Raw genomic sequence first — 27,803 nt, 5'->3', positions numbered from 1 at the left:
GTCTGATTCACTTACATTGTCTGCGGTGCATGTTTCATATCTGCAGGCTTTTTCATGGCTTTTAGAGATGCTTAAATGCTAACACCAGCCAGGAGAATGGGTGTTGTGCATGGTACAGGAGATTTAACTGTCTCTAAGCTCACACAACATCCTTTAGGGCCTGATCAAGTTATTTGAAGCCACTCAGCAGCCCTCTGGAAAGCCACTACTGCTGGCAGCTAATGATGGAAACTTCAAGGACAGACAGCATCAGGCATTGCTATTTACTCACAACTATACTCCTTTTGCATGGTTGAAAAATCAGTTAGATGTACTGGTGCTAGTTTGCACACTGAAGGGTGTTTGCATGAAACACATTTCTATTATTTACATGATCTGAGTGCTTTCTTTTGAATGATTTTTTTTTAGATGTTTTGAGAATTCAGCACCCAGATAAGAACACTGGAGCTGAAAATGTTGATTCATTTTCAAAACAGCAATTAGGCCCCGCGCTGTTCTGCAGCTTCACTGCTTTCACATTGGAGTGGGAGATAATAATAAACAACTAGGTATCAATTTTTGATGAGAAGAAATCCAGCTCCACTGCCGACTGTAAGAAACAGCTGTGGTAAAAATTGGACTATTAAAATTTTTTGGCTTCATCTGCCGCTGTTTTCCAGTTTAGATGGACAGGCTGACAAAATTTAGTTTATCATTTAACTAGGACGACGAAACTAGAGCCTCTGGTGACACTCAGTTCACAGGAATAGTTTTGGTGTGATCATCTTGTGACTTCCAGATACAGATACACATGTGCTAATGCCCTCATTTTAAATTTAGAAAAAGAATTGTGGGTTTTCTTTTTCATTTAACCAGCAACCCTTGGGTGTATTTTCACACCATGCTAGGCCTAAACCTTCAAGTTTAGCCAAAAATGCAGTGTGAGATAGTAAAAGTTTGCAGCAGTGAAGGCTCTCAGAATGTGCTGCTGGGCCAGGCTGAACAGAAAGTCTGGTTTGTGTGTGTTTTTTTTGTGTCTGAGCTCCTGCTGGGAAAGCTGCTGGCAGCAACAATGTTCCTCAAGATCTCAAGACGGGCTAGAAAGCGTCCCATGATCACCCTGCAAACATACATGCTTCACACAGTCGCAAACAGACTCAGGCCTTAATAAACATTTGACTACAACATTTTCAGTGAGATTTCATCCTCAGGCGGCTCAGAGCAGAATCACAGACTTACTGCATCGTAAAACCCAGAAAGGTCAAACTTATTCCCAACCTCTAGTCCTTATCCTGGTCATCTGCAATGCAGAACATATTTCTATGAGTAATTTCTATGCACAGTGGTAACATTTCCACCTGCAGTGAAAATGCATTCGCTTTCATTCAGGTAGTCGATTGTTCTATTTGCAGCCATGTAATCACATTTCCACCTATTCTGATTGTGTTTCTACTCAGAGTGCTGATATTTCTACACATGATGCCTTTACTGTGATGTTTCTGTGCTTGCAGATGATGTCTTTTATCCTTCACGTGAAGATTTTTTTCTCAGATACAGTAACGCTATGTGGACTGATTTGCACCTAGATGTCACAGCTAGTCCAGTAGTCTTAAAAAGCTGATCACAGCCTGCTTGCAGTGGGCACTAGATATGCATATAACATATGTTTGTATTTATCCAGATGCAGGCAACACCCACAGTAGGACAGCAACAGAGGAAGAAGAGTAAAAGTCTGCAAATTAGCTTCAAGGGGAATTGATATAGAGTCTATTTCAAGGTCAAAAGGAATCTAATGCTGCCTTGGTTACTGTAGCTTTAGCATCCTGTTTTAAGAGACAGATACAGTTAGCCCCGCAATGTCAGAACCACATTTGTACAAACTGTCTTTGGTGTGGCCATAAATCTTAATCACAAGTTTGTTTCTGTGCTGACTAAATGTTGGGTAGGAATGCGACCTTAGTCTGGTTAGCCTGCGTGCGACAGGACAACACCCGTGACCGGGAAGCCGAGCTGGTGTCCGTGGCCCCGAGGGAGAGCATCACAGCTGAGAAGAAGCGCTGAGCTCACAGCCTCTTCTCTGGTTAGATAGATAGCTGCAGTGTAACTGAAGACACGCAGGACGACAACCACGAGACAGACGAGGACTACCAAGGTCCTTAAGTAATTATCACAGATAAGTCTGCAACAAACAGCATAGTTTTACAAAATATAGCCTGGTACCTGATCTAAAAAGTAGCTCTGGTTATCTAAAGGCTATTAAAGCCCTGTAAAAATGAGTTCTGTTATTGTCACATGGAACATCAGTCAGTTTAACAGTCTAGCTCAGAGGTGTCAAACTCATTTTAGTTCAGGGGCCACATTGAGCTAGCCTAGCCGCGCTAGACAACCCATGGCAACGAATTTAATTCTCTGCCAGGGTCAGTCTAGTTACCCCCGGTAAGCCTCGAGGTTGGATGCTCCTAAAACTGGCCGACGAATCACCATGAAGTGTAGAGTCAGAAGGCGGGCGTAACTAAGTGACGAAAGAGGAGCGACGATTCTGACAGAAACAACCGGAAACATAAAACGCCAACAATTCTTAAATTCTTACAACAAAAACGACAACAGTCGTTGAGCTCCATTAGCACCGACTCTGAATAATCTTTCTGTTAACATGTCTGTAATATACTTGAGCTTCACCCATTGACTGTATAAATAAGGCTTCACCGAACTCCCGCATCCTCTGATTTCCGGTGCTCTAGGAACTACGTCAGCCTATTCCTTGCGCTGATTGGTTGTATACCTACCCAATTGCTGCAGAGTGATTTGATAGACAACCTTTTAGCCCGCCTCCTTCCCTGTCTAGAGTTCCGAGACCCTTGCGTCTTCAGACCTGGGTCTAGCGCGGCTGGGCTAACATTCAGCCCAATTTGATCTCAAGTGGGCCGGACCAGTAAAATCACAGCATAATAACCAAGAAATAACCACAACTCCAAAAGCAAGACACAAAACAACAAAAACGATACACAAAACAGCAAATAAAGCAAAACACAAAATGACAAAAGTAAGACAAACACAAGCAAGACAAAAAGGTAACACAAAAATGACCAAAATGAGCAGGAAAATGACAAAAACAACCAAAACAGGACAAAATATTAGAAAAATTAGACACAGGATGACAAAAATGAGACACAAAACAGCAAAAGCGTGAAACATAAAGACAAAAAAATGAGGGAAATGACACCAAACAAAACCGAGACAAAAAATTACACAAAAAAGTGACAAAAAAATGAGACAAACAACACAAGTGAGACAAAAAAAGATACAAAATAACAACAGCGAGAAACAAAACAACAAAAACATGAGATAAACAACAAAGGTCAGACAAAACAACAAAAAACATAAAATATTACAAAAACGAGACACAAATTGACAAAAGAACAATGAGCAGTCTAGCATTTTACTTTATGATCAAAACAACTTGTCATGGTCTAGAAATTATTTTAAATTAATAGTTGTACAATCTGCAGTTAACGTCTTCTCTGTAACACAGATTTTGCGCAGGTTTTATATTGCTGACAGTAGTCTTGTAGTACCTGAGACTGGTCTAGAAACAACTTTCTGAAGGTCTGTCTTGGAATCAACTCAGCATTTCAGTTCAAGACTGGTCAAAACTACAGACTCTGTATGAAAGATGAAGGTAGTCTCCAAAATTGAAAAATGAGGTCAATACGAAAGCGCCTTAAACCTGCATTCTTTCTAACAGCCAGGAGGAGGAGCCTAGTGTGATTGTATACAAGTCTATGAGAAAATAATACTACTTCTTAATTATTTCAATATTTTGGGAAACAGTTTCCTGATAAGTGTATGGTCTCAACTGCTAGTTTAAGGTCTATTTCAACATAGCATGATGTTCATTTTGTAAATTACGGCCTCATTTAGGGGTAAAATACACGATAAAGCAGAGTCAGACTTGCATCTTCAACTAAACATGGACTCCAAGAAAATGAAGGTGTCAGCCAAGACTTGCGTGAGCGCATAAAACTTTGGTATCCAAACCACAAAAATCACACAAAATTTTATCTGCAAAGTTGGATGGAAGCAACAGAATGGTAAGCTGGCCAGATAATTTTACTGATCTGAAGCAAAACTCTTCACAAAGTTCATCCAAAGAGGTTTAGCAAATATTAGCTATACATATTAGCTTTGTATGTATATACTGTTTGCTTCAGGACGCTAGTTTCAGCGGTGCAATGCAATGGTTTGCACATTTGTTCCACATTCACGCAGTGTGGGACTCGAACCGATCTGGACTTACATTGGTCTCGGCCCACTTTGAACTCGGTCATGACTCGGTCTCTGTTTGGGTGTTCTTGTCTACAACACTAGCTAACAGCTAGATAAGGACAGATCATATTTTGCTTGCTTGCAGTGTTGTTCTGTTCAGGCACAAATGGAAACAGTAATCAGATGACAGCAGCCAGTTAGATCTGCTGGGCTACCATCCAGAAGCATTAACTCCCAGCACCATTTTTACTGCACACCATTATCAGGTATTTTATTATTTAATGTGATGATTTAAGTGTAGAGAGAAAAGAGAGGAAGGCGATGCTTTCATCGTGTCCGAAAACAATTCCAACACCCATCCGGTGGCTCTGTGACAGTGTGACAGCAGATATTAGATATTTTAATTTGCCTGGATCCCAGAGAAACGCTAAGTTTATCGAGCCCTGCTTCCTCGCTGCGACTTAATCATCATCTCATTTGGGGCTGAAAACTTTCAGCAGTACTTACATTGAAGCTCCATTTTTAACAGGAACATTTAGATGGTGGAAAAAAAAAAAACAGTGGCACCATTCAAAATGGAGCGGGTGCTAATTGTGATAAAAAAGACCAATCTCAGCATTAAACAACAGCAACAGAGATGTGAAGTAGTAGCAGTAATGGATAGAAAATGCTTCCTTGACACAAATGTTCACCATAAATTCTATATTTTAAACAAGCATGTCCATTCATGGCGAGATAAACTGTCAGCTGCAGAAGAGCGCAACCACTTTGAAGTCCAGAACCGGTCCAAGAACACTGTGTGCAGATAGTAGTGAGTGTACATGTGCACATGCTGCAGGTCAAACACGACTGCACTGTAAAAAGGGATTTTAGAGTCTCAGTACCCTTGACCCCTTTGTCTATGGACTAATTGGCTGCCTTGACCATCCCTGGTGGCTGGTTCAGCCTTTCAGATCAGTTCTCTGTCGACTGTCTCACCTCAATATCACGTTCTGCATGTTGACTGAAAAAACATTGAGATAGTCTTTGCTGCAACTTCAGTCCATGTGCAGAGAAACATTAGCAACACTCATCCATGATGTCCTTCAACTAGAAGGTATATCAATGGCTGGTTCAACAACCTGCTAGTAAAGCAGATGTGCGCTTCAGTAAAGATTTGAACCAACCTGCTAAGTGCATGTATTTATCCATTATCCATCGCTTCACAAATAAAGACTGAAGTATTGCCATTCATTAGAAACAAAAGACGCATTTCAGCACAGACAATAATGACAATTCCCCTGACTATAAAGTAAGTTTTGTTACATATCATTTGAGGAATCTGTGGTCAGCATACTGGATAGTTCTGCAGATTATTGCCAAAGTTTATAGTGACCTTTATCAACATTTTAAAAACTTATATACACGCCCATCCACTACCAGATCTCTAACATCCACCCTGCTACATGAACAGCACAACACTTCTGTTCCTGAAGATTCCTCAGCTGCATTGACCAGAAAACTGACCTACAGATTGGCTTTACTTTGTTCTTTCTTCTCCAATTACCAAAAAAAGTTATTTTAGAAGAAGATAGACACTGTTTCATACTCTGCTGGTGACAAATCTGCAAAGATGCTCGCTCTGACAGGATCTCATTCCGGTGGCTTGAGGATAGGAAACATCTCATAGATCAGGCGACAATTACAATTATCCTGAAATCACTGCATTTGACCACGCACATATATTACTGTACACTCTGCATGGTGCGGATACAGATACTGCAGAGGAACAGACCAAAGAATTGACCTGTTTTAAAATTAGAATCAATAAACTAAAGAAGATACACTGTTTGACATGAATTTATTCTGTTCAGTTTATTCCAGGCAACAACATCTGATGTAAACTTGTCGTTGAGAAAAGATTTCCAACCTGTACTTCAAATATTTCACCTTAGTGGTTACCTGCTTTTCCTACAGTAGCTTTTAAATACTAAAAACGAGGGTTCTCCGAGTTGTCTTTAACCCTCGTGTCGTCCTGTGGGTCAAAATTGACCCGTCTCAAAGTTTGAAAATGTGAAAAAAATATATATATATTTTCACCGTGAAACTTCTGATGTCCACATTTTTGGGAGATTTTTGAACATTTTTTGATGGAAATAAAATATACATTAAAAAGAATGTTCCTTAAGAACATTTACAAAAAAAACAACCAAAATCCAGCGAATTTTGCTGGATTTTGGTTGATTTTTCTGTGAATGTTCTTAAAGAAAATATTAGAAGTTTTGCTGATATATATGTACTTTAGATATTATTAGGATTTATTTTTTTTATAAAACTTTTGAAGGAAACTTTTAAGGAATTATTGGAATTTTCTTCCTGAAGGTTTTGCAAATTTTCTGAAATTTGGGGAATTTTTTTGCTGAAATTTTGGATTTTTTTCCAGACAAGTAAACGATATTTTTTGGTGGCTGTAAATGAGGACAACAGGAGGGTTAAACTACTGAGAAAAAATAAAGAAAACATGTTTATTTCACCCACTACTGATGGTAAATCTGCAGAGCTGCAAGCTGTGGTTGCGTTTTTTGGCCTTTCTGTTTTGGTTGTTGCTCCTTCATGGACTCATATCAGAAAAACTGATGTTTACCATTGATAATCTTTAACAGGAACTCTTGTCTTTGTCATTTCAGCAGTGCTGAAATTGCACAGATTTATTACTAGTTGTCTGTTATACAACAATAAACAGCAAAACGGATCCCAAAATGTCCTAATAGTTGCTACTTCAGGGTGGATTTTGTGTTTATTTTTGCTGACGAGTGTTTTCTGGTGTCATATCTTTTTGTGTCTCTTATGTTTCATCTCAGCTAAATGTGACGCTTGGCTCGGAGCTCAAAGTGCAAGCGCTGTGCTGCTGCTGCTGCTGCTAGGAGGAGTAGTTGAAATTAACAAAAGGGAACGTGAGTCCCTGAAGGGCGAAACACCCACAAGTCTGTCTACACTTGGCCTACATACTGCCCGTTAGAGAGTTCCCCACACCAGACGTTTCTCCTGCACCGATGCTGCAGGATCTTACTATCAGTTCCTCCTGGGGATCTGGAAACAGTGCCGCAGCAGTGCAGCAGCCATGTAATAACTGGGACTCCTGGAGTAAAAGGTGCTGCACGGACGCAATGAAAACCTTCCATCATCATGCAACCAGCCACCACCCCACGCACACTGGGAGGAAGTTAAAGCTGAGGGAATGAGGTGTAAAAAAAAAAAAAAAGCACCACACAAGAGCAGAGACACCGGCGCCAGCACCTCGTACCATCTCTAAAAGCAGAAAGGTCTCCTGTTCATCGAAGGTTAATGGGGAGAGATTGCAGACTACATGAAAGGAGGTGTAACCTTATAAAGAGAGGTCAGAGGCAAATGTGAGGACGTACGATCTGTCTTTGTGCAGCACACACAGGTGAAGGAGACACAGAAGACCTGCAAGGCTGAGGTGAAGAGGTAGACCAGCGAGGATACAGAAAATATATATATATATATATATATATGGATAAAGGTAGGAACACGAAGCAGTGAGGTTTGTTGACTGACTGGACTGAATGTATAGGTACAAAAATATTGATTCTGACATCTCTGACGTACTCACTGAGTCCGGCAACAAAATAACATCTAGTAGAGCACCTGAGCAATAAAATTTAATAAATAGAAGAGCCCAGAATGGCAGTAAACTCCTCTAATGGCAGTTGCTCTTTGATCAACCATCAAAAACTATTCTAAATTATCCCACTTGAGAAGTGGAAGCAGATGCAGTGCAACTTTTTTGTATTAATTTCGCAGTTATTCCAATGAATAAAGAACATCTAGATGCTAATTTTCCATGACTGTCCACTGTAAAACCTGAGTAGGTAGTCGGTTTTGGACATCTGACTTAAATTTAGTAGTAAAGTAACTAAATTAAAGCAAATCTGCAACAAATTCAAAATATATACTAGAGCCCACAATGGCAGTAAACTCATTTATTGGCATTAACTCTTTGATCAGCAGAAGATATTCAGAAAGTAAATCCTCTTTATGATCAATCAGCTCATCAGTCCAACTTTTTTGTATTAATCTAACAATTTCTACAGTTCTTCCTAGAAATAAAGAACACCTGAATGCTACTTTACTCTGTTAGAACTGAGCAGGTAGTCAGTTTTGGACATTTCTGACATCAATTTACTGCCTAGTAACCGAGTGTAGCAATAAAACAACATCCACTAAAGCAACTGTGCAATAAAATCCAATATATAGAAGAGTAAGCTCCTCTAATAGCAGATGGTCTTTGATCAACCAGCCAAAGATATTCAAAAAATAAATCCTCTAATTCGAAAGATGCAATTAGAAAATTATATATATAGGTTTAGTTTTTCCTCTCAACCACTCATTCCAACATTTATGCATGACTTTAGCAATTTCTACACCTATTCTTACAACTGAAGAACACCAAAATGCTACTTTTTCGCAACTTCGAACTCGTCGGTTTCGAAAATCTGCTGCCTAACTTCTGAGTCAAGCAACAAAAATCACACTTTAAAGCAAATGTGCAATAAATTCTCATACATACTAGAGCCCGTAATGGCAGAAAACTCTCATAATGGCAGTAGCTCTTTGACCAAACAGGCAAATATATTCATTATAACAATAAATTCTCTCATTTGAGAGCTGGAAACGGACACATTCTGACAATTTGTGTATTAATGTAGCAATTCCTGTAGCTATTCCTATAAATAAACAACATCTAAATGCTATTTCTCCACAACTGTCAAACTTGAGCGAGGAAACGCAGACAGCACTGCGTTTGAGAATAAAAGCCAATAGGTTCTTGTGCAGCCTCATGCCGTCAGTCTGAGAGGACACTAAACACACGGGCACAGATCAAAGAAGTGGCCTCTGTGAGCTAACAGCAGCTCTGGGATTACAGCTATGGCAACAACAGGCCTGCGAATAGAGCAGCTCTGAACCAGTCTGAATGTCAAGATCTTTAACCGCAAGTATGGGTTTGACACGGTTGTCTCATCCACATGAAGGGGAAAGGCGTTTGATGGTGTTGTGTTTTACAGAGGCTTCATATCAGCTCATTTTCTACCAAAAACCTTACAATCAACTGCCTAACATAACCCATAACAACACACTGGGTGTTTGAGAAAAGCTGAAAAATAATAAAACCTAGAAGGATTAGCAGGAACATTGTCATTTCCTGAAAGTCGCTCATCCGTTTTCGGTTAATTTTCATCTTCACGAGAATTAATCACATCTCACCACGACTCACGGAATGTAAATGGAAGGATTTTTTTCAATTTATTGCTTACTGGAGTGAGGGATTTTATCAGCACCTGTTGTGAGACGAAATTAATTGATGAGATTGTTATAACCCTCAAAATTGATCCGTTTTAGTTTGAAAATGTGGGAAAAAATATATTTTCACAGTGAAACTTCTGATGTCCACATTTTCAACCTTTTTGGGAAATCTTTCAACAATTTTTTGGTGGAAAAAAAGAACTGTCAAAAATGTTTCTTAAGAACATTCACCAAAAAAAATCAACCAAAATCCAGCGAAACTCGCTGGATTTTGGTTGATTTTTTTGGTGAATGTTCTTAAAGAAAATATTAGAAGTTTTACTGATATATATGGAATCACTTTTGATATTTTTGGGATTTTTTTGGAAGATTTTTACTCATTTTTTTGAAAATATTTACAAGAAATTTCATGCCAAATTTGAGGGATATTCTTTAAATAAAATTTCAAAGGATTTATTGGAAGTCTCTTCCTGAAAGTTTTGCAAATTTTCAGAAATTTGGGGATTTTTTTGCTGAATTTTTCGATTTTTTTCGGACAAGGAAACAAGATTTTTGGTATCCCTAAATGAGGACAACAGGAGGGTTAAAAAGCAAAAAAAAAATCACTTGCTGTAGCTTCTCTGGTGCAAGAATCAAAATTAATTCAGAACTGCTGTGGAGCAAATCCAACATTTGCATGTGTTTTCTTGGACTGTGGACATATTTTCATTTAATTTATGATAATTCATGTCAATCAAGTCCATCAGTTGATAGATACTGATCTGAACTGAGTGTCCCAGGGCAGAACACGACAAAAAGTAGACTGGATTTTACGTGTTTGTGTGTCAGGAAGAGAATAATACCCAGCACCCATCAGTAGAAAACAGTCACTATAGTGTGCAGGTGTGAGTGAAGTCACTGTGATTTATTCCCACGGTGCTGTTTCTGACACTGAGCCACAGTAAATCAGAGCCTCACCTTTGAGCAGGGGCAGCGGGGTGAGCTCCACCTGGGAGCTCTGGTAGCGGAACTGGGACGAGCTGTGGGACCTCCTCTGCCGGGCTCTGCGCATGGAGCGCCGCGGGAAGCCGTCCACCTTCTCCGCGGACGGCACCGAGAAGCTGGTGGTCGGCGAGGACGGGCTGGACGGGGGCAGCTTGGTCGTCTCCATGATGGCGGTTGCGCGTCCGTCCAAAGTGCGTTAAAAAAAAAAAAAAAGAAAGGAGGAGAGAGGATGGAGGAAGGAAAAAGTGGGTGGCTTGGATCAATTGATCAGACGCTGGAAGGGGGGAGGGAAGGAGGAGAGGGGGAGAGATAAAGGGGAGGAGGGGGGAAGAAAGGTGCAGAGGAGGCGGAGGAGGAGAGAGGTTTTCTGGATGTCCAGTCCCCCCCTGGAGCTGCTCGCCTCGCTGTCTGTATCAGAGCCGGGCTGGAAACGGCAGCATCAGCACCATCCCTGAATCTTCTGGTTTTTACGCACGGATCGCTTGTGGATCATCCTCCAGATGATGCTCAGACAGGCGCGTCTCCTCACACACACGCACGCACGCACACACGCACACACGCACACACACACACCTCTCTGCTGCTGTATTGGCGTCACACACACACACATGCACACACACGCACACTAAGTCATCGGCCTAAATTTGGACATTTATTTCTGTTTGTTTTCATGCAGCTGAGCTCCTTCTAGACACGCAGAGAGAGAAAAAAACACTCCTCCTCCTTGTTTATCCGGATCAAACGTACTCCAGGTCCAGTTTATTCTCCTCGATGATGCTCCTTATCAATAAAAATCGGTCCTGGCGGTGAGTGATGATATCATAAAATCATCAATCTGGGCCCACCTCGGCTGCCGCATCACTGTTGTCCTTCTGGCTCGTTTTTTGTTTTTCTTTTGGCTCTGATCGTTTATTATTCTGATTTTTCCCCCCTCTCCTTTCTCTGTAATAATCTTGCTCTTGTCGCGGTTCACACCCCTCCACACAGCCTCCTCCTCCCTCGTCCTCCGACCGTATCAGGGCGGGGAAACAAACCTCACCGCGCCGACATGTGCAGGTCCCTCCGCCAGCGATGCAACGCCGAGCCCCGCTCCGCTTCACACCTCCGCGGTGAGAGAAAACAGAGAGAAGGGAAGAAAAAAAAGAGGAAGAAGAAGAAGAGGGGGGGAAAAACCCTCGCAGGCCTGTGTTATACAATAGCACCCCGTCTACGTCTGTCAGACTGACGCGTTCTGCTCCTGTCCCCCTTCTCGGTTCCCGTTATCCGGTTGTCCTACAGCGTCTCGGCGAGCTGCGTCAAGACGCACCAAGCGAAGCAGGAAGAGACCGGAAGTGAGGCGTTCTGGCTTTCAAAAGAAAACAAGAGAGACCGTAAATGTGTGTTAATTTAAGGCAGGAGTGTCAAACTCTTTTTAGTTCAACCCAGTTTGATCTCCAGTGGTCCAGACCAGCAAAACATAATATCTGATAAGTAAGCGAAACTCCAAATTATTCTTATGTTTTTGTGCAAAAAAAAGTGCATTCTGAAAGTATTTACATTTAACCCTGGTGTTGTCCTGCGGGTCATAATTGACCCATTTTAACGTTTGAATATGTGGGGAAAAAATATATATTTTCACAGTGAAACTTCTGATGTCCACATTTTCAACATTTTTGGGAAATTTTTGAACATTTTTTTGTGGAAAAAAGAAATTTAAAAGATGTTTCTTAAGAACAGTCACCAAAAAAAAAATCAACCAAAATCCAGCGAATTTAAGTAACTGTAATTTGACTTGACGGGGCTTCAAGATCAAGCAATAAGACCCACTTCTTAGCAAAGCAGCTGATATTTTGAATTATGACACCTGTATTAAAGTAGCCTAGCCGCGCTAGACAACCTACGGCAACAAATTTAATTCTCTGCCAGGGTGGGTCTAGTTACCCTCCATAAGACTCGAGGTTGGATGCTCCTAAAACTGGCCGAACGAATCACAATGAAGTATAGAGTCAGAAGGCGGGCGTAACTAAGTGACGACAGAGGCGCGACGATTCTGACAGAAACAACCGGAAACAACTAGCCTAGCCGTGCTAGACAACCCACCGCAATGAATTTAATTCTCTGCCAGGGTCGACAACAAAAACGACAACAGTCGTTGAGCTCCATTAGCACCGACTCTGAATAATCTTTCTGTTAACATGTCTGCAATATACTTGAGCTTCACCCATTGACTGTATAAATCAGGCTTCACCGAACTACCGCATCCTCTGATTTCCGGCGCTCTAGGAACCTATTCGTTGCGCTGATTGGTTGTATACCTACCCAATTGCTGCAGAGTGATTTGATAGACAACCTTTTAGCCCGCCTCCCTCCCTGTCGAGCGTGCCTAGACCCTTGCGTCTTCAGAGCATGGGTCTAGCGCGGCTAGGCTAGTATTAAAGTACACTTTGTAAAGGCCCTGACTTAAAGGAAACAAAATAAATAGACGTGAGCTTCAAACATTTACCCATTTACCTTGATAATTAACATTTATTTGTACTATTTGGGCAGCTACAACGCTGAACACAAAGCAGTGACTGTAAGTTAAACAGCCTCTTCAGGGTTAAGCTCCAAGTATCCTCAGACACGCTGGTTAATTTGGGTCTGGCAAGTGAGGCTTACTGACATAACAGGATCCCTGAAGAACTAAAGATAAACATCTTTTGAAGCGAGGGGTTGACTTGAAGGGAAAAAGAAGAAAAGGGGTTGAAAGATTCTCAGTGACATCTCCACTGCAATCTTTCAGCTGCCACAGATCAACATATCCACAATAATTGACAGCGAGATGCACCAAAATAAACTCTGATCTCCGGAGTTACACCCATCGGCTGCAACACTAAATCCACACAACAGCTCTGAGTCATCACCTCTGATGGCGTCCTGTGGATTCTGGCTCTGGGACGCTTATGAGGTGGAGCCTTCGAGGATCAGAGTTGTTCCAGAGCATCTCGTGGATACTCGATTAGAATCTGGGGCGTCTGAAGGCCGGGTCAGCACCTCCTGCTCTACTTGAGTTGTTTCTGAAAAGTTGTGGCAGTGTGGAGGAGGTCAGTTAGAGAGTCCTGTCTCTGCAGTAACATTCAGGAAGCAACATCAAACTCCAGGACTGAAGGAACACTGCACAATAATGAGATGATCAATGCAAAACACTTCACCTGTTAGTGGTTCTAGTGTTGTAGCTGGTCAGCATGAATGTGGGCCAACCTGAGATCCTGTCATTTTAACATTTGTCTTGGTGCTGCACTGCACTGGAAAAAGACTGTATAAACCCATCAAAATAAAAGCAAATATCTGTTATAAAGAATTAAATATGGTAAAATTGTGTAAATTAAATAAGAAGTAACAGTAATCTGTTCTTTTAAAATGTGTGTAAATGATCAAACACTATTTTGATCTGGCTGTTATTTACTTTTTTGATGGTTTAACATGTAAATTAATACTTTTTATTCGGTGATTTCACTTAACAAAACTGGAAAAAAATATGTAAAATAATACATAAAAATTTACCTTTTTTCAAACTTTATTTATACTATATAACAATAAACCTAATTTCTGTTACAGATAATGGCAAATATTTACATTTTAACTGATTTAAATAGTGAAAATAAAGTAATTTTATGGCCAAACAGCAACAAATCAACATTTGTGAAAATACAGAATTTTGATGTGGATTTATTTATAGTTTTTCTAGGGTTAACAGTTAAATTAATAAAGTGTGCTTTAACAAAACCAGAAAATATTTGCAAAATTGTTTGCAAAAATTTCAGATAAATAAAAGACAAAACTTTACTCCGAACAAATTCTTGTGCCTGATATTGTTCAGAAAACAAAATTGCAGTGTCTAGTAGAAAAGCAATAAAATATAAACACGGTCCATAACTGATGATAAAAATAAATCAGCTAAAATACTACTAAATTAGAAAAATAAGGAGAAATACTGCAAAGATTAAATTAATATTCCACAAGATAATGTGATACTGCACATGAAAATGGAATATTACACATATTTCGGGATCTTAAATAACTATTAGTTTTCCGTATGATGAGTTTGCATGTATTTGCACATAGTTCTCTATTATTGTGTGTAGAAATATTTTTGCAGCCTTTTTTTTTATTAAATAATAGCATTCTTCTAACATTAAAGACTTTTTATTTTTTGCATTTCCCAAAAAAATCATGGCGACAATGTCAGTAACACACAAAGGCTGTATTTCTGCAGTTACATTCAAACCCTGATGTGCCAGGAGCCTGCAAAATAAAGATTTGCCATATTGTTTCGGGGCTGGTTACGCTTCGATCTGGTTTTATTTTGAAGGCGGATGCTGCCACGTCTCACTCCTTCCGCCTTGACGCAGGTTCCTCAGCCTAAAGGTGGTGCAAGGAGAGAGAGAGGAGAGAGGCTCCTCACTGCGGATGACGCTACAGGACGGATTTATTTATTTATTTATTTGCTTTTATTTACGTGTCCCGGCTGCGCTTTCTGTAAAAGCCGCTCCACGGTGAACGGGTGCGTCATTAGAGCCTCTCCTGCATCACCTCTGGACGCCGTTCGTGCGCCCCGTTATGAAATATTCGCATGTCTGACTCCCCTCCTCCCCCATCCCTCCTCCACCCCCATTTTCTTTCCTCCTATCTGAGGTCTGTTCGAATGCTGAGGTTGTAGTTGAGGATCAGGTCCCGTCTATTGTTCTCCTCTCCTCACTTGTTCTCCGTCTTTTACGCACAGAGACGCACGGACGCGCCTCCTTCTCCCCATCAGTCACACCTCAGCTGCACAGAGTGTGTTTTTGTACAATCTTATACATAATAAATGCTACTGCGAACCTTCACCCTCCTCTTCCTCTCGTTTGGCCCAGGTGAGCTCAGCCACTTGCCTTCTGGGAACACTGGAGGGAGGAGGACAAGTGTTGTGCCAAAAAGTGACCCTATGCCAAAAATCTATCCTCTCTGCATTCTTTTACCCATCTGTAGACTAAAATATAACCAATCCAGCTGTTTAACCTGCTGGAATAGCTTCAAAGAATCAGGTCAGCTCATATGATGCATTTTTACACTTGTCAATTGTAACTGAAATTTCTGTTTTCATTCATAATGGTTATATTATGAAGATTATTGCCAATAGGATACCTGCAAACAAAATCATGTGTTTATTTTAAACATAAAGGCTAGCATCAGTCTGAATAAGAATACTGTAATAAAGTATACTATATGCTAAATGTCAGGCTTGATTATGGACTTAAACAACACTAAAGTTTAAAAAAAAAACTTTTTATAATGATCAGACCAAAAATTGTGCTATTGTCTGGACACTGTTGTATGACCTATAATCATTCCAAATATCAGGTCTGATTACGCTCTAAACTGATATCTATCTATCTATCTATCTATCATTTTGATCAATACAAATTGATGCATAGGATTAGCTTTTTCACATTTTTATGTTCCTATGAATTTAACTGCAATATACATGTTAGATAACACCTATATAACTTATTTTGGTCGATAGCTTGATTATTACCAGTTAATTTAAAACTGATGAGTCCAAATCAAAACTTTCTTCACTTAATTATCATTAATATAAAATTTTTTTACATAAAAATAATGTGATATCAGCAATTACTGGGGATAACTAACCGCAATAGATAGTTTATGATAGCTGGCAGTAGGGAAACATTCAAGCTAGTTTAATATAGCATTATGTTATAAGGTTAACAAAATCAGCCAGTCTCTGTAGGCTAACTAGCTGACTTTAAGTTATGCTAATAACGTTATTAGGTTAACATAAAGTCAGCTAGTTAGCCTTTAACACAGACAGCTAGCTGACTTTATGTAATTAGCTCAACATAAAGCCAGCTATCTGTGTTAAAGGCTAACTTGCTAAGAACGTTAGCTAGCTAACTAACGAACTAGCTAATTATGTTATTAGCTCAACATAAAATCAGCTAGCTATCTGTCTTAAAAGCTAACTAGCTGACTTCATGTTATGCTAATAATGTTATTAGCACAGCATAAAGTCAGGTAGCTATCTGTCTTAAAGGCTAACTAGCTGACTTTATGTTATGCTAATAACGTTATTAAGTTAACAAAGTCGGGTAGTTAGCCTTTAACACAGCTAGCTAGCTGACTTTATGTTAAGCTAAAGTCAGCTATCTATCTGTGTTAAAGGCAAACTAGCTCATAATGTTAGCTAGCTAACTTACTAATAATTTTATAAGCTCAACATAAAGTCAGCTAGCTATCTGTCTTAAAAGCTAACTAGGTGACTTTATGTTGTGCTAAAAATGTTATTAGGTTAAGTTAAAGTCAGCTAGTTAGCCTTTAAGACAGATAGCTGAGTTCATGCTATTAACTTGACATAAAGACAGATAGCTAGACTTACTACCTCAGACCAGGAAAATACCATCCAAGAAAAGACCTGAAATGAAAACCGACAATATATAGCGGTCAGAAGGGGAAATTTCTTACCTTGGTTTATTTCAGCAGTGCAGACACCAGAGGAGCTCCCATGCTTAGCTTCACAAGATGCTATAAATAGGCTGTGGTTAGCAGAACTCTATTGTACAATACTGCAATAAATGAGGGCTAATCTGTAAAATATGCTGCCAAGTTTAAATTCAAACAGGAAACAGTTTGTAGTCTGAAAATAGTTATATAAGGTACTAACAAGACTAAAAGGTCATGTTAGCCTCTCTGGCACACTAGGCTACATGTAGGCGCTACATGCTAACATGCTAACAAAGACAAGTGAGGCTGATGGGATTATAATTAACTCTGCAAACCAAACTATTACACAAATAAAAATACTTGAATACTCACAGTCAGAGCAACCACCTCACAAAAATCGTGATTTTATTCACGTTTAATTGTTTGAAGATATTTTAGCATGGCCCAAAATGGTAGACTCATCTCAGGGTCGCCTGGTCTGACACAAAAACAGATTAATACACTCTATAAAATATTGGGCCCTAAAAAAAAAGAGGAACAATTTCCATCAATATTTTGAATCATGACAACGTAGAATGAAATTATGTTCAACCAACAAAATACATTGAGTTGAGGGAATAAATCTTTCCTAAATTAAAGATGAAGAAAAATGAAGTTATCGAGCAAATTTGATTAAGTTACATCAGCTTGAGTTTTGGTTTTAATCAAACTGCACAGAAATTTGACTTTATATTTCATAATAGGTTGATGCAACAATCAACTTTATTATGTTAACACAACTAATCAAAATAATGTGTACAACTTAAAAGGTTTATTCAAAATCAGTAAATTAGATGCTTATCATGCAGTCATGCTTTCATTTAAGTGGTAGAAATAAGTTCTATGAATTACATTTTACAGTGTAGAATGGTAACCAATATATGGAATAGGTTTGTACTAAAATTTAGAATAACAAACTCCAACAAAATTCTGTTTTTGGTCTATGAAATCTCAGAAAACGCTAAAAAAAAATGTCAGTTATTGTTTCCTAAATACAACATCCTCAAATGTTGACCCAAAAAGATTCAGTTTACTGTCATAGAGGAGGAAAGGAACCAGAAACTATTTACTTCTGCACCTTGGTGGAGGATGCATGACTGAGAAGATCACAAAATATAGGTTACAGACGTTGTTCATGACTCACTATTGGATTTCTTCACTTTTGAAAACTGCTTTTCTCGTAACTTTTTGTTATTGCACAGCCTTGAGTCAAATCACATTTTGTTTTCCATGCTGCATGAAGAAGTGACAAATAAAAAAAACCTTAATACTCTTGATTTAAAGAAGCTGAAAGCATGTGAGCTGTGGGAAGAAGCTGTAAGTTAGTCATGGGATGTACGTGGTGGGAGGTAAGAGCTTGCAATGAAGTCCATTAATAACATCACATTCTAATATAACATAGGCTGTATTATGAATGCAGACAAGAACACAGTCAAATATAGTTTTACAGAAAAAGTAATGGAGACTAATTACTTTTTCGGTTACTTTCCTATGCATTTACAGTGTGCGCTATTTAAAGAACTGCAATTTTTACAAAATATTTCTGATTAATTTTACAGATTTTATTGTGTTTTTGAAACACACAAAAATCTAAAAAGACTAAAAAAATAACCATTAAATCGTATTAATTTCAAGATTTTTTTGAACATATAAAGTCTAGTACAATACATTTGCAGATTCACAATAATTTAATAAATACCCCCTTTCCTTTTTTAATAGATATGGTTCAAATGAAGCTTAACAGTGTAAATATATTTCTAAAGTTTGATCCAATTGGGGACAATTAACAAAAAAAAGAAGCCACGATGCTACAACTTTATAAATTAGGGATATTTTGCAGACTTAAATAAGTTTTCAAAAGCAAAAATATCAAATTAATTAGTTTTCATTAGTGTATAATAACACTCATTTTAAAAAAGGCCAGAAAATCTATTTTAACTACGGAAATTTACTGTAGCTTTCAGACCAAAATTATCTGCTATTTACAGAATAGTGTCATTTTTTACAGCTTGTTTTTTACATTGTGTTCTTTCAATATGAGAGCAGTAATTTCTTCGGATTTTGTAATGATTTCGTTGCACAATTCCTGCTCTCAGATTTGTGCTTTTCAGACCTGAACTCCACAACCAATTCAATGCCAGGTATGACGCAGACCAATACATAGTAAAGAAACTCCATACAGCACAAACTGGCAAGCTGTGGCAGCAAATCTGACGTGAAAAGTGACTATTCTTTCTAAGAACGTGACTCATATTGCATTATCTGTCAAAATAATCACTTGTTTTTGATATCATATCACATCATTCAGCCTTAATTAGAACAAAATTCAAAACTGAATAAAAATGCAACTGTTTAGCAAAATGTTTTTATTTGTAGGTAGCTTTTCCTGTTGCATAAATATATCATGTAATGTATGTTAAATACAAACAGTAACACAACTGAAGGCCTCATACTGAATCAGAGGAGTCTCATAAATTCCTATACATATAAAGCAAAATAATGTGCATCAATCATCATCTGAACAATGAAACTCGTCATTTTGATACGACCACGATGCATTTCCTAGCTTTAAAAATAAAATAATTCATTTCCTCGCAGCAGCAGACTTAAGCAGCCTCTTTGTCCTCCTATAGTCAGTTACATGAAGCCAAAGGGAAGAAAAAAGTAGCTCACTTGACATATGCTCAATAAGAGATTCCCTAATTAGTTTTTTTTTTTAAATCATAGGTGTAGACTCCCATGAGTGAGGGCTGTTGGTGAGCTCCTAGCTGTCACCGTCATCAGCCTTAATGAAGCTACCCCTGACAACCTCATCACCTGCTGCTTTCTGACGTTTGCTTCCTCTCAGGCAGCATGAAAAAAAAAAAAACAGCTTCGGTTAGGAGAGGAGACTAATGAAACACACCATTACTGAAATTTAACCACAAATGCACGAATCCACCTATTTACAGTCTGGTTTCAATCAAAGCTGTAATATTTATATACTTATTTAATATTTATATTTCATACTTTGGAGGAATGAAGTTACCACACAATACCAGAAACGTGATGCTTGTCTGCTTAGTGACCCACATTACAAACAAAATATGGCATTTTGAGGCTATAAATAAAGCAACTGTATTATTTGAAGAGTTATTTTTTTACTTTATTATCTGAAATGTCGGAAAATAAATAATTTACAGAGCCTCGAACGGTCGTGGAGGGAAGTTTGAGCTCCGTTGAAATATTTATTTTTTGAATTCCCCCCGATCCATCTGTTTCGCTCTACATTACGCATTTATTATTCAGTGCATACACACAACCACTGCATATGGTTTGTACTAAACGCATTACAGGCTAAGTTAGCTACACCGTGACATTGTAGTACGTGATTCAACATCACAACACTTTCACTATGGATCAGAAAGAATTTAAAAAGAAGAGGCTCTGTAATAATAATTTAAACAGCTAAATTAGTAAATTGACTCATTTTTGCATTTCTTTTGTGGGGTTGAAATATTTGCAAGCTATAAATAAATTATCAGCAGCAGCAGAATTTGTGAGGAGAGAGTCTGCATTTGATTACTATTTATTTTAAATGAGGTTTAAAAAAAAAAGAGAGAAGAAGAGTAAAGTTTCCTGAAGTTGAAGCATATATGCAGCAGTTCCAGGATGTGTGATTAACTCTGGCACCGTCGTGTCTTTAACACCGCAGCACAGATGGAAATTTCTCCTAATGACATTTCCATGAAGCTGCGAGGAAGTGGGTACTCCACCCCGTCTAAAAGAGCAAGTCAGAGTTTTACATGTTGAGTCAGATTTGCAGCATCTCTGCTGCTGATTTAGGACTGATTTTTGATACATTCGGGAAAAAAAACTTTTTGTCGGTTCACATTTATGGAGATTCGTAGTTAAAGAAATGGACAGAGTGTTCTACTTTTACATGAAATAGAGTGTTTTTGAATCAATTTAAGAAGCAGAAAGCCGAATAAGAGCCACAGCCCTTATATTTGTGCTAAAATCCTGTCATAAATACTGTAAAAAGACAATATAACTCATCAGAATCTGATTTGCAAGCTCGAAGCAGTGTCCATAGTTCAGTTAAGCTGCTCACAACGTATAAGGCTATTATGTAGTGCGAGGAGGCCCACTTAGGATCCAATCGTTGTTTTCCAGGAGCTCAGAAAGATCGGGGCCGAGATCAGGCGGCGGAGGCTGGGAAAGAGCTCCGTCTCCAGTGCTGGATTTAGTTTGAAGAACATTCAGAGGACTGGGGACAGTGAGGAGAGACAGCAGGGACGTAGGAGAAGGTGAAGTATAACTCGGATTCAGGCCGAAAGGAAGTGCTGGAGAGGGCTGTAAACTGGCCTGAGGTGGAACCGAGAGAGACTGAGCGGCAGGGGCAGGAGGACTTGATCTGTTTGGACTGAACTGACATGGATGAAGCTGGGGCAAGTTCACGGCCCGGCCTGCATTTCCCTGCTGACAGGGGTAGGGAGGCACCACGCTAGGTGAAGCAGTTGGAAATGGAGTTTGTTTCGTTAAAAATGCAGAGGCTTCACAGATGTTTGGGGCAGGAGAGTTTGCCAAAAGGCCGGGGACAACATTTGTCGGACTCGAGGTGATTTGAGCAGCGTCGCTAAACAAAGAGTGAGGAGCCGTATGTGTGAGGAAGGAGGCCGAGTAAGGAACAGTCATCGGTTCAGCTGATGTGCTGGCAGATGAGGCTAAGGTTGTAGTCGATGGGAGGGTTTGAAGACCCAGACTGGAGGTTAAAGAGGTAGAAAGTGAAGAAGCAGCAGCTAAAGTGGAGTTTGAAACCTTTGCAGGGACCTTTGGAGGGCTGGAGCTGCTCCGACGGTCTGCTGAGGAGGCACCGAGGCGGCAGTGAGGTTCATGACGCTTCAGAGAAGTCTCATACTCGTGGAGCTGTTTCCTCAAAGCGGCGATCTCTTTATGAAGAGCAGCGTTGGACCGCTCCAGCTGCTGGAGCTCCTGAGGACATGGAGGCAAAAAGAAAAGTCAGACACCGGGGAGGAGAGACAACAGGGCCACAAATGACAAGGAGTTAATATCAAGTTGAGTCAGGTATATCTTTATTACCCCCAAAAGAGGCACCCATCAGCCATAAAAACTGATTAAACACATTCGTCAAACAAGGAACACGATCGCATCCCACCCACCACTTGTGCTGTAATAAAAGCAAAACTAATGACACACTTCTTTAAGAGTTTTTGCTTTAATGGAAACCACAAAGGCCGTGGAGCGGATGATACGTGGTCTGAACACCCGATGGAGAAGTGAAATAATGCCTTTAAGTGACAGCGCTGCAAGTTCAGTGCGAAACGAGCGGGTGGGTGGAGGGGAGAGAACAAAAAAAGGTGTTTCCCTGCTGATCAGAGTTAAAATGTAGCTGTAAACATTTTCAGATAAAGCTGAGCCTATTTATAAGTCGAGGCTTGCTTTAAACTTTTACAGCACTGTTAAGTTTCAGTGCAGTAATCCTCCCTAACAGACGGCATTATCTCCTCTGAGCTTCAGTAACGGTGAGTACAGGCTTAATAGACGCCCAGATGAATAAAGTTTCCCTTCAGTAAATATACACAGCAGGTTTAGGAGTCACTGTGAAAGCAGCAGAGAGTCATGCATGACTGCTGACACACCTTGTGATTTTTTATTACATTGTTTCAGGGCAGCGACGGTTCTTCAAGCACAACCTGAAAGAAAACAAGAACCGAAAGAAACCAGAAAGAGAAAGTGAAAGTCTGGCTGCACACACCGATTCACCATGCAGACACTTATGCAAACACTTTTAACAGGTAGGATGCTGTAGGAGGAAAATAACACGAACCATAATTAAAAGAGAACTTGAGCTTAGCTTGCGGCACAGAAAAATGAAGGTTTAGTTTATGAGGGAAAACACAGATTCATGCCCGATGCCTGAAAGCAATAATTCACAAGTGACAGATTTATGAAAGTCTCCTTTAAACCTTTGCTACATTTATTGGAAAAGAAATCAGATTACTGATAAAAGTGGGGAAGAAATTATAGTTTTTCCTGCACAGAAACGTGTTTGGAAACTTTAATTTAAAATGTTTTTAGAGGTCCTGCTCAGTGCTGACTGTCAGTTAGCTTAGCTTAGCACAAAGACTGGAAACAGGGAGCTGAAGAAGGAGCAAAAATTAGATTAAACTGGAGTTTGTGAGGAAGGGGAGCCTCTCACAGACAGCAGAAATAGGAGCGAAACTGTACATGTTGTGTAATAATAATGCAATAATCATGTGTAGAGCAGGTCTCTAACCATAAACCGTTTCCACACTGTATATTTTGTTCTTATATTTCAGTTGTATATATATTTTACAGTGTGTTAATATTGCCTTATATAGTTTATTTTTAATGCTTCTATCCAGAGAGTACTAAACTGATTTTCACTGTTTTCTGCAACAGTGACAATAAAGATCTATTCTATTCACAGTGAATGTGGGTTGTGTGGCTCTTTCTTCAGCAAAAGATGTGATGCAGGAGAATTTTATAAATATATATTTTTTTTTTAAAAGTTGGAATTCCTTTCACTTCCATTGCGAGAGCCAAATTTAATATAACTAAATAGCCAATTTTTAAAAACATTTGTCTTTTTGCGTCTTTTGCTAATTTGGATTATGAAATGTTTTTATAAATTTGAAGAAAAAATAAGCTTGTAAGCTGTGTAAAATCCCAAAGGACAATAACACAACACACAAAAATATACAAGCCTTACCTATGGCAACTTATAGTTATTTTTAATTAACTAAAGCGATCAGATAACTCCATGCTTCTGGTAAAACTCCTGAAAATATAAGCAGCAAAAACTGAAACCTCCCTGTAATAATCCCCTCGATGCGCAGGAGGGAAGAATAATATTGTGACTGCAGAGGAAACTAAACTTGGACTTGAGCCGGATTCATCACAGTGATGTTACTGTAGAAACTGTGCACGACGGCCAAACCATGTTGAAAAGCATTGAGGTTAATATTAAGGCTGCATTAGAACACAAAGACACATCAGGAGGTGTGAAGAATTAATGAAGTTTCTGCTGTTGTTTCACCTTTCAGCTTCAACAACTTAAAAAATGGTGACTGGATTTGGTTATGAGGCTACTGAGAAGGCAGCTATATATATATATATATATATATATATATATATATATATATGTGTGTGTGTGTGTGTGTGTGTGTGTGTGTGTGTGTGTGTGTGTGTGTGTGTGTAGTATATATTAGTACATAATCCATGAGTGTTTCTGTGCATGTGTGTTACTACCTGTGGAATTTGTCAGTCTAGAAAAAAAAGACAAGAAGGTACTGATGGAAAAACAGAGGCAGGAGTGTGTGTGTGTGTGTGTGTGGGTGTGTGTGTGTGTGTGTGTGTGTGTGGGGTGTGGGTGTGTGTGTGTGTGTGTGTGTGTGTGTGTGTGTGTGTGTGTGTGTGTGTGTGTGTGTGTGTGTCAAGCTGAAAAGGGAGGGCCAGAGGGGAGGGCAACCCAGAGGGAGTGAGAGTCCTTCTCCTAAGCAGAGTATTTACAAGAAATGGCTCTGACTGTGCTGCCAGATTACACAACACACACACACACACTTACACACACACTTGAAAGGGAGACAGGCTGTTCTAGTGGAATAGTAAAAGGAAGTAGGAGGGCAAAGGGCAAGAAAAGATAAGGAATGACTGGTTTTAACCTCATGCAGCTCATCGGCTCTCTCGGTTTGTTTCTTGCGGCTCTTTCTCGCTGCATCTCTGTTCTTGTCTCGTCTTTTGGACCCTCTGCTTCCCACCTGTTGCCTCTCCGAATCTCGCTCCTCCTGCAAAAAACCACATTAATGCACGGTTACCCACAATCACCTGAGGTTAACCACAGCGCATATCGAGTCTCTGTGTTGTTATTGCACTGTGTACCGAAAAGATAACAAGATCATGGGACAAATCTATCACGCTAGAGGACATGATAAGCAGGTCAATAAAGACACAAACAGAGCTGGACTTGATTTGAGAGGAACTTGCAGTGATGTAGCGCGTGATGGGAAGTTAAGACAGAGTTAAGGAGCAGTAAATGGGGTTCAGACATGGAAGTGACTTTTTCTGCACAATCCCCCCCCCCAATGAGAGGACATACGTGATGAAAACATGATGTTCATTTGGCAGATTTGCCAGAAAGAAATTTCATCAAAGTTAAGGAGGACCTTTTCTTTACACTACAACCAGAGCAAAAAAAATATATATACTAGAAAAATACACGAAAAACCATCAAGAATTCAGACTGAAGTCTTCATCCTGTACTGCAAAGTAGAAATGAACGCTTATGTTTGAAAGTTGGAAATAAAGTGCAACTTTTTTGGCTTTGCAGTCTTCTTAAACTGCTCTTATGCAACTGATATATTACATATTATTTATTATTAGGCCTACAGTGGCAGAAAAATAAAAGTGAGACAGCATGTAATAGCAGCTTTAAAGTGATAGCACAGCAGGACACATAAAGGTGACATACTGACACTCAATTTAAAAAAAATGGAATGTTATGTTTATTATTGAGTCTTAAAATGCATTTAAGATGCCAAATTGAGATTTATTTTAATAAAAATAGTAGGATAATAACTTGGTCTATAGAGAGCATTTGATAAATCAAGTTGCAAAGAAAGAAAAACATTAATTAAAAGCACATAAAAACTTATTTACATCCTTGTTACCATAGCAACCCATGATTTTATTTGTATTTATTTATTGATTAATCAATATTTTGGCACAATTTCCTCTTGTGATAAGAAGTTGATGTGATTAGGAAACTTTAAAAAAAAAAACATTGATAGATCTATTGATTGATTGATTGGTACTCACCGATACAGGGGTGGTGCTGTGACACTCCTCTGCTGACGGAGATCCGGGGCTGTTGGCCTCGCAGCCGGTGTCCATGAATAACGGGGACATGTCTGGCTCTCCACTCCCTCCTACTCGGCGGTCATCGATCATCGGTGCAGCCCGGAGGTCTTCATTTAAATAGTTCAACCGGCGCGCAAACCGTCTGCAGCTCGGATCGAACTGGAGGAGAATAAAAGTGTGTTGCTGCTGAAAGCTAGTGTGGTTGCTTGGTGACTCTTGGATGTTGTGGGTGTGCAGCCGGTAGGTCTGGAGGTTTTACCAGAAGCAGGAGTTTTTATTTTTTTTGGCCTGAGACGGATCGTGATGCAACATCCAGCAAATTTCTTTCGGTTTCTCTTTATTTTAAACTGGCCTACTGTCAGGCAGCTGGGAACGGCTGCGTTGCCTTCACGTGCAGTACGCTAGTTTCACTCAGCACGCGTTTCCAAACGGCTCCAGCGACGACAAACTGACCGTCTTAACGCCATTTTAGCGCCTTACAGTTTCTTACAACGCCGCACAAGTATTCAACAGGCTTTCAGTCGCATTAAAACTGCTTTAAAACGTGGAAATGTCTTACAGTGCTAAATGTCAACCGATTTTACAATTGCACTTTGACGCATCACCACTCAAGCGATGGGGAGGTCAGCCCCTCATTCAAAACGCTCTGGAACGGATGACCATATTAGGAAAACCGCTTCTTACACGTGCAGGGAATTTCTGAAGCGCCCTTTTTTGCCAGGAAATTAATGACAGAAGTCCTAAAGCATTAGCCAACAGCTTCTAGCAGTTCTCAGCAACAAATGATGCAACTTTAGGCACGCAAAGTCCCATTCATTCAGCTTCATGTCTTCTCAGTTGAAGAGGAAATTTGTATGAAGTCATGATTTTACAAGGACATCCAGTCTGTGTGGTTACCAGGATTAGTCAGTGGAAATTATATATAGCTTCATATGGATAGAATGAAAAAGAAACTACTAACTTGACTTTAAAAGACAACTGATGACACTGTAAAAAATACATAAGTAAAGGAGAGGGAGAATAAAAAGGGTGAACATGTGGCAGCATGGGGACCAGAAAAAATGGTGAAAATGGTAGTAGTGTACTGTTCAAAACCTTTTTAAAAACTGTCAAAATACTCACGAATATCTGTAAAATTGTCATTTTAAAAAATATTTCAAATACATTGAAACAGTGTACTACCCTACCTACTACCCGTAAGCATACCTTTTTTTAACGTGGGCAATATGTACATTTTTTTCAATTAACACATAAATGAATTTTTTTTGCCGATTCGACTAGATATTATCTGTAAATTCACAAAACCAGTTAAAAAAATATTCAGATTATTTCCAATGCTTAAAATACATAGTTTTTCTTTTAAATAATATGAAATATTTAAAAAGTTATAAATCTTAAAATTATTTAGCAGTAAAAAGAATACAAAATTGTAATAAAAATGTATCATTTTATAAAAATAGTCTTTATTTAAAGTTTTGGCCTGGTTTTATACAATTAAGGTGTGAATAAATATTTTTTTAAATTTTTCTACATATGATCTGGAATTTGACAAAACAGGGCAAATCTGTAAATGATGGTTTAAAAAATACCATTTTCCAAGTGATTGAACTACAGTTAAAATGATGTGATTTTATTTTCAAATGATGTCAAATAAATAAACATAAACAACTGATAAAAAAATACTGATTTTTGACGTGAATATTATTTACAGTTTCAGATAAAAACAATTTTTTTTAACTGTGATTTTATCATCTGTAACTTAACAAAGCTGGAAAAATTCGTCAGAGCTGCAAACTGTTAAAAAAACAATTAATTGCATAAAATGATTAAATGTACTTTTTCTTTCATTTTGCAGCTTTTATCAGAAGTACAACCCACATTTGTACCTA

At 39.0% G+C, this 27,803-nt stretch overlaps 2 protein-coding genes across 3 annotated transcripts in view; both read right to left on the bottom strand.

Moving 5' to 3' along the window:
* Positions 1–11,834, bottom strand: part of ppp2r5b (protein phosphatase 2, regulatory subunit B', beta) — a 54,600-nt gene extending 42,766 nt beyond the window's left edge. The window contains exon 1 of the mRNA XM_022214907.2: positions 10,507–11,834. Within this exon, the coding sequence (XP_022070599.1) occupies positions 10,507–10,699 (193 nt within the window). The 5' untranslated portion in view covers positions 10,700–11,834. The remainder of the gene's footprint in view (positions 1–10,506) is intronic.
* A 7,546-nt stretch (positions 11,835–19,380) lies between these two features.
* Positions 19,381–27,485, bottom strand: batf2 (basic leucine zipper ATF-like transcription factor 2). 2 transcript variants are annotated; one of them, XM_022214914.2, is made up of 3 exons: positions 25,873–27,462; positions 24,720–24,842; positions 19,381–22,005 (listed from the first exon to the last, which is right to left on the bottom strand). In XM_022214914.2, exons 1-3 carry the CDS (start codon positions 26,002–26,004, stop codon positions 21,139–21,141), a joined length of 1,122 nt encoding a protein of 373 aa, XP_022070606.1. In that variant the 5' UTR covers positions 26,005–27,462; the 3' UTR covers positions 19,381–21,138. The 2 variants fall into 2 exon arrangements, with proteins under 2 accessions (XP_022070606.1, XP_051800055.1); XM_051944095.1 differs by having other exon boundaries at positions 21,887–22,727; positions 25,873–27,485.
* Between the last annotated feature and the right edge of the window lie 318 nt (positions 27,486–27,803).

The sequence above is a fragment of the Acanthochromis polyacanthus genome, chromosome 23, assembly GCF_021347895.1.
Source record: "Acanthochromis polyacanthus isolate Apoly-LR-REF ecotype Palm Island chromosome 23, KAUST_Apoly_ChrSc, whole genome shotgun sequence".
Lineage (NCBI taxonomy): Eukaryota > Metazoa > Chordata > Actinopteri > Pomacentridae > Acanthochromis > Acanthochromis polyacanthus.
This window is presented reverse-complemented; position numbering and strand designations above follow the sequence as displayed.

What these genes read in the sequence shown, in the direction of transcription:
- batf2 (XM_022214914.2), bottom strand. Translation starts at nt 26,004, where the DNA reads ATGATCGATGACCGCCGAGTAGGAGGGAGTGGAGAGCCAGACATGTCC. An exon ending in ACAGCACCACCCCTGTATCG is followed by an intron (nt 24,843 to 25,872) that starts GTGAGTACCAAT and finishes GGTTTTTTGCAG; the next exon opens with GAGGAGCGAGATTCGGAGAG. An exon ending in GAGCCGATGAGCTGCATGAG is followed by an intron (nt 22,006 to 24,719) that starts GTTAAAACCAGT and finishes CCATGTCCTCAG; the next exon opens with GAGCTCCAGCAGCTGGAGCG.